The sequence below is a fragment of the Anabas testudineus genome, chromosome 7, assembly GCF_900324465.2.
Source record: "Anabas testudineus chromosome 7, fAnaTes1.2, whole genome shotgun sequence".
Classification (NCBI taxonomy): domain Eukaryota; kingdom Metazoa; phylum Chordata; class Actinopteri; order Anabantiformes; family Anabantidae; genus Anabas; species Anabas testudineus.
The window spans coordinates 25,051,333-25,058,249 of record NC_046616.1 but is presented as its reverse complement, the minus strand read 5'-3'; the positions used below and the strand labels follow the sequence as shown (position 1 = coordinate 25,058,249).

General features: G+C 38.7%; 1 protein-coding gene across 2 annotated transcripts in view; it reads right to left on the bottom strand.

Annotated features, from left to right (window-relative positions):
- Positions 1 to 4,802: 4,802 nt before the first annotated feature.
- LOC113166718 (neural cell adhesion molecule L1.1-like) overlaps positions 4,803 to 6,917 on the bottom strand; it is a 41,355-nt gene continuing 39,240 nt past the window's right edge. For both annotated transcript variants that reach the window (XM_026366831.1, XM_026366833.1), the window contains one exon: positions 4,803 to 6,899. In XM_026366831.1, coding sequence (XP_026222616.1) covers positions 6,641 to 6,899 — 259 coding nt within the window. In that variant the 3' untranslated portion in view covers positions 4,803 to 6,640. The remainder of the gene's footprint in view (positions 6,900 to 6,917) is intronic.

Below are 6,917 nucleotides of genomic sequence, written 5' to 3'. Positions count from 1 at the left end.
CATGGATAATATTTGACACTGACGTTTTTTTTAGAATGTGCTTGTACAATTTATTTATTTTCAATTTATTTACAGTATATAGTGCCAAGTCACAAGAAAAATCATCTCAAGGCACAAATATACTATACTACTGATATACCAATATATAAATTATATAGAAAACACAACAGTTGCACTTGAGCAGTACTAGGCGACAGTGGTGAAAGAAAATCTCTAGTGGAAGAAACCTCCAGCAGAATCAGGCTCAGTGTGGGCAGCCATCTACCTCAACCGGTTGGGATGAATGGAAAAAGGAGAGAGAAAAGAATGACAAGCAACAAATGGACAACAAGCAGAAGACTGGGCAGGTTGGTATGGTCAGTAACTGCATACTGGAAATATAAAGGCTAAGGATACCTGCAGAAAGATACAGAGAGGGAGAGAGATGGCATATAAATGAATAGAGAGACGTAGGGCTGAGTGATATACATTAATAATTAATTTTTTTTTTCCTACCAGTCGGTATCAATATATATGTTGATATAAGTTAAATCACTCTTTCTGTGAAGCTCAAAGCTTCCCTTTTCTTCTTAAGTGTGATGTTGAGGTGCTTATACCAGTTATTTTTGACCATACTGATATTATGTCTTTTTCTAAGTAGGATAAGTAGGCTATCACATGTGTGATATCACTCTGTCTCTGTTTTTTGTTATAATAAAAGTCAACACTATCAGGTATGTTACTGTTGCATTGGTATTAAACTGGTTGTTTTATGGAAACCACCAGCACTTGCTTGATCTGGGACTGTAAAGTCTTGCATTGTGAATGCAAGACTTTCCTTTCTGGACAAGGATCATACTGCTTCAGATGGTGAAACAGACTAGTGGTATTACCTGTCTTAATAAAAACATGCCTTGGATGCAGTTGAACTTTAATTGGCCAGAATATCTCCACACTACTGAATTCCTTAAACTCTTCTTTTCAACATTATCTTCTTTCTTCCTTCTTTGACTCCTTAGTGGCCTCAGCTATTTTTATGGAGTGGTCTACAGCAGCATCTCTACTGCAGACAGGACAAGCTGATCAGAAAGGCATAGCTCAGTCCTGGGGATGTCCTTGGACTCAGTGCAGGAGGAGGAAAAAAGGAGGATGGTAGCTAAGCTCGAAATGAGTCCCACCCCCTGTATGACACCATTACATTTCCGAGTAGCTTTCTTTGTGACAGACTTGGTGGTATTGCAGGCCTTTTTTCCCTGCTGCTATCAGATTTTACAATCACCACCAGAGTTGCTCCCAGTGAACAATATACACATCACAGTACACAGTTACCGCTACTGTAAAACTTTGCAATAACAATGAAAATAGTGCAGTCTGACTGTTTTAATTCAATTCAATTCAATTTTATTTGTATAGCGCTTTTTACAATTGACATTGTCGCAAAGCAGCTTTACACAACCAAAGAAACTGTGGAAGGTTACATGAACAGTGAATGTGTATGAATCATAATAATCGGATTGTCCCTGATGAGCAAGCCGAGGGCGACGGTGGCAAGGAAAAACTCCCTCAGAAGAAACTTTGAGGGGAACCACACTCGACAGGGAACCCATCCTCATATGGGTGATTACATGCTATGTGTTAGGCAGCAGGCAGTCCAGTGTAATAGTTAATGTCTTTAAGTTAATGTGGAGTCCAGTTGGTTATTGCAGGCTCTGATAGACTTGTTCCAGTCCTGGACTATCGAGCGTTGAGTCGAGACCTCCGAGAAACAGCTTCCGACGTCCGCTGAGGCCATGATCGACTTCATGGTAGCGTTTGACCAACCCCAGTCACCACACGCATCCCATAGGGGCCATACGGGGAACCAAGCGACGAGATCTCCGACCAGAAGTTGGGCACCAGAACGAGTCAGACAGGTCCAGAGGGCAAAGGGTGGAACGATGTGTAGCTTTTAATGGTGGATAATTCATAATTGTTTTTGTTTTTTGTTTTGTTTTTTCCTAAAAGTTTAGACACATTATATCAGGGGTGTCAAACTCATTTTACTTCAGGGGCCACATACAGTATAATTTGATGTCAAGTGGGCCGGACCATTAAAATCGAGGTAAAGCTCATCATAGCTATAAATAACAATAAATTCATGTTTTCCCCTTTGTTTTAGTGCAGGGGTGTCAAACTAATTTTACTTCAGGGGCCACATACAGTATAATTTGATGTCAAGTGGGCTGGACCAATAAAATCGAGGTAAAGCTCATCATAGCTATAAATAACAATAAATTCATGTTTTCCCCTTTGTTTTAGTGGAAAGAAGTACAATTACATTAGGATATTTTTTTTATTTAATTAACTATCCCATTACAAAACACGTTATGAAGAAAGTCAGATTTCCCAAGAAAAATGTGCAGTTTGCTTCAGTTTATCATTTACATGTGTGCATTACAACTGATCACAGTGATTTCACAAAAGGCAGAAAACACAAAAGTCACAGGTATTTAGATTTGAAAAATATGGTAGCCTATTGCACTTCAACATTAAATTAACTTAACATATAGGAATTATTTTTACTCTAAGTGTGTAATAATTCTCAAAACTTAAATTAACGAAGTGGTGGACATTTAAATGTATAATATAGAAAGTAATCACCTGGCCTGTAAATATAAGATTTATACATGAAACACACATAAAAAATACATACTTAAACTTTATGACCAAACTCTTTTGTAGTGAAGTTTTCTCCTTTTTGAGAAAGACATTTTGGCTAAAGAGGCCAATTTGTTTTTTTAAATGCCTAATACCTAATACACAACTCATAACAATGTCTGACTTTCATTTGTTGATTTTTTTGTATTTTTTATCTATCATTACTTACTGTCAGTAAGTTATTTCAGTGACCAATTTGTTTTTTTCTGTCTTTAACAGAAGGGTAACAACAAATTTGTCCATGTCTGTATGCTAGAATAAGTTTTGTTTTTGCCTTACTACATACATACTACATGCCAGAAGGTTCTACTTTGGTCTCTTTCTTCTACAAAACATTCTCCTTTTTAGAGATTAGCAAATTCACCAATATTGTTGTTCATCATTCTCTTCATGTTGGTCCCGAAGAAGGTGTTCTCCATTTGCACATGACCTACCTGACAGTCTGGTGGATTCCAAACATTTGGCACTGTACAGTCTGGACTGGGTGATTCCCATACATCACACACAGTGACAAAGAACAACCAGTGGAGCTTTGTTTAAGATATGCGTCATCCATATTTATTTGTTAATTGGCAGTCTAGGGTTAGTTAGTCAGATACAGTACAGCCCACAATGCAACAAGCAGGTACAACATCAGCAAACCTCAATTTTTCAGTACATCCCCTTCTCCTATCCCAACCCCCTTTTGCATGTGTGTTAAACTCTACTTCATCTTATCCCCCAGCACACACACACACACACACACACGCACAAACACACACACACACACAGCACAGCCACCCTCCCATCTCTCCAAAGTAATTTCCCTGCTAAATCTTGTCATGCTGAAGCATTTCATTGTTACTGATATCATTGCTACTGATGACAATACTGGCCCTGTCATCTTAACTGATAATAGCACTGTTGTTATCATTAGCAGTATTGTTATTTATAACACAATTTTTTTTTTGCTAGTTTTTGTCTTGTGTTTTTCCCCACTGTGTTAACATATATAAAAGAAGGCTGCAAGAAAGACAGACAGGCAGGCAGACAGATAGACAGGCTTGTACAGACAGACGGCATCAGTGTCAGAGCAGAGACAAACAGGAGCGAGACGGAAGCCTGGAGAAGTTTAACAAGTCAACAAGCTAAAACTAGAGAGTGGATAATTACATTTAGGACTGTGTTCATGTTTCTGTGTCCATCTGTTTCAAAGAAAGCTTAAATTGGGAATTGTCTTATGTATTGGAGTGTCCTGAATAAAGATAATATTGCTCTCATTTAAAGATCTGGGATGATTGATGAATACAGAATAAGATGTGCTCTACTAAGAATGCATTATTTATCTTTCTATTAGAAAAAAATCAGCAATGATTCTATAATATAGTGTATCTTGAGCCACCAGTGATTAATGAGTTCCAACACATTGGATTCACTACCATGAACACACAGAGTCAGTTACTTTGAATCAGTTCCACTGCCCTGCTCCCACAAATACTCATTTGGCTTTAAATGAGGATTAGTCCCCTGCATCACGGACCAGTTCCTATTTATTTTACCAAAACTGCATTGAGCAGTTAGGTAATGACTGAGCCATTGTAAAAAAAAATGTGTGAGATGAGTCATCAGGCTTGCTGCTTCAGTCCTTCTCTGCTCCACAAACATTCAAACATTCTTCAGCGCTGGCCCAAAATCCACAGGACACATTTGTCTGCACAGTTGCACTATCACTCCAAGACAGCAAAACAAACCCTCTAAGTAACGAGACCTATCCAGTATAGGTCCAGCGCTTCAGTGGACATTAGTGTCTCTCACCTATGTCCGTTAAAACAGCTCTGCCTTTGAAGGTCTGCTGCATCAATGAGCGCTATGAATACAATTGGTGAAAGGAGAGGTTGTTGTTCTCACTATTATTCTAGTCTTCTCTAAATGTCTCTGGCCTACTAAGTGACACGAGGAAAATATAAGTGGAGACAATGATGGGGGGTGATATTTGTGTGAGACATATGCTGCAGTGTAGCAGCTTTATTTCAAAATGAAATAAAGCCATCAATAATAAAAAACACAATTAGATCATTTTGTAAAAGAAGCAAAAAACAAACAAACAACCCCCCCCCCCCCCCCATCAATCTCAAGGTTGTATTTACATTCAAAGACCGATGTGTCAGATTCTCTAAGATTTGTTTGATTTGTTTGTCAATACAGATTCCTCAGTACTGACTCTCCTTTTCAAGGGGTCCTAATATGGTTTTGCTACAGAGCCTCCACATGGTTTTGAAAGGTCTCCCCTCCTTGTATATGTCAGTAAACAAGTGCATGATTTGAGTTTGTGTGTGTGTGTGCATAGGAATGTCTTTCTGTCTGTAATGACATTTACCCTGATAGTAATGATGGGGGACCAGAGTTTGATGAAGCACTGAATCATTGTGAGAATGCTTTAATTTCTCAAAGCATGTGATGGATCTTAGAATTGTATTTGACAAATTAAACAAGATTGATAGTCAAGAGTAAAGAGCTATGTATACCGTCATAATGGACATCATGCATTCAAATACTTAATTAAAAGGCCTCATTTGGGGTGGTCACATGATCTGTGGTGTGGTGAAGCATGGCTTATGCTTCAAGCTCAGTGCACTGCAGCTTAACAACAGTGATATTCCAGGGAACATTAGAAACACTGTGACATACTATTTGTTGCCATGTTTACTGGTTCTGTTCACCAACAGCAGCAGTGAGCAAAACAAGTTTTTTTTCTATAGATGATTCAGATATTAGTCAACTCAGTATGTGTAACTAAACTAAATGAGCATCTAAATAGCACTAAGGTAATGAAACTGTTTAGTAACTCTACTTTTGGCACAATCCCACACAAACCATCCTGCTGCCAGCTGTGGATTAATCCACTACTGAAAATAGTTCCCAACAGATTCAATGTGACTACATTGAGCTTTCTTAAATGCATGTATTGCTAAACTTTATATTTTGTCTGGTTGTATATATATTCTTAAGCTGCAGTGCATTCAGGCCTCAGGGCCAACATAACATTATTGTTTTGCATTTTACCTACTGATCAAACATGAGTATGATGATGTGAAGTAAAAGGAATGTGTGCGAGGAGAAATAGATGAGGATAGAAAGGACGAGATCCTCAACTGGACTCTTTTAAGGCAACAGCGCTCCCATCACTGCAGGTCAAAGGGCAGGGCTGGAGAGCAGGAACAATCACACGCAAGCACACACATACATAGACGCAAACAAGGTAACACAATGTTACTCTTTAAACTCATATGCTAACTAACTTTTAACTAAATGATTTACAGTACAAATGTCTCATGGAAGGGCATGCCTAGGTTTGGGAGCTGCTCTAAAAGCTTAAGAAAAAATTGCAAAAATCATTCCTTGACGCATACACATACACGAAGCTTGAAAACAAAAACAGAAGGACAAAAGGTTAAAAATAGAACAGAAATTTGTAATATTCATATCAAAAAGATTTTCTTTATTACTTTAAATTACTGAATAAAAAGAAATTAAATTTAAATGTGACTGGCTAAACTAATGTGGTGTGGAGACATTTTGGTCATAGACAAGTTGAAATGACTTCCATCTTTTCCCCCCTTTTTGTACTTAACGTACATCACATCAGCATCCACCTCCTCTTCTCCAGCTCCCTCTGCCTTTCTTTCTCATAGAAGACTGAAACACTATCTGATTTTGTATGTTTTGTGTCTCTTTTTATGTGTGTATATTTGTGTAAACTTGGAATAGAAAAGGCAAGACCTACTGTAAACAATGCTACTGCATAAACCTGTGGAATGTACTGAGTTAATATGTATTAATGTGTCTGTGCGTTAGTGTGTTAAGTACATTTTAATATTACAGGCAGAGGAGTCAGGAGTGGTCCGCCCCTTTAAGTTATGTTGCATGGAGGCAGTGTGTATGTATGTGTATATATGTGTGCATGTATTTTATGTTGTGCATGTGTCTAGCTGGCCCGGTGCAGGATGCTTGACATGGATGGAGCAATGGGGGGAGGTGGGAAAGCATTTACAGGTGAGGTGGGGCCAGAGCTTTCATTGCCATGAGGGACAGGGCCCCGGCCGCTGTACTGGCCAATGAAAGAGCCATCCTCATTGAACTGGATGTCCACGCTGTCTCCATATTCAGCCAAAGAGTCATCACTGCCCAGTTTACTGTCGACACACAGAGACGGCTGGCTTTCTGAACGTTTCTCATCTGCATCACTATAAAACCACAGAGAA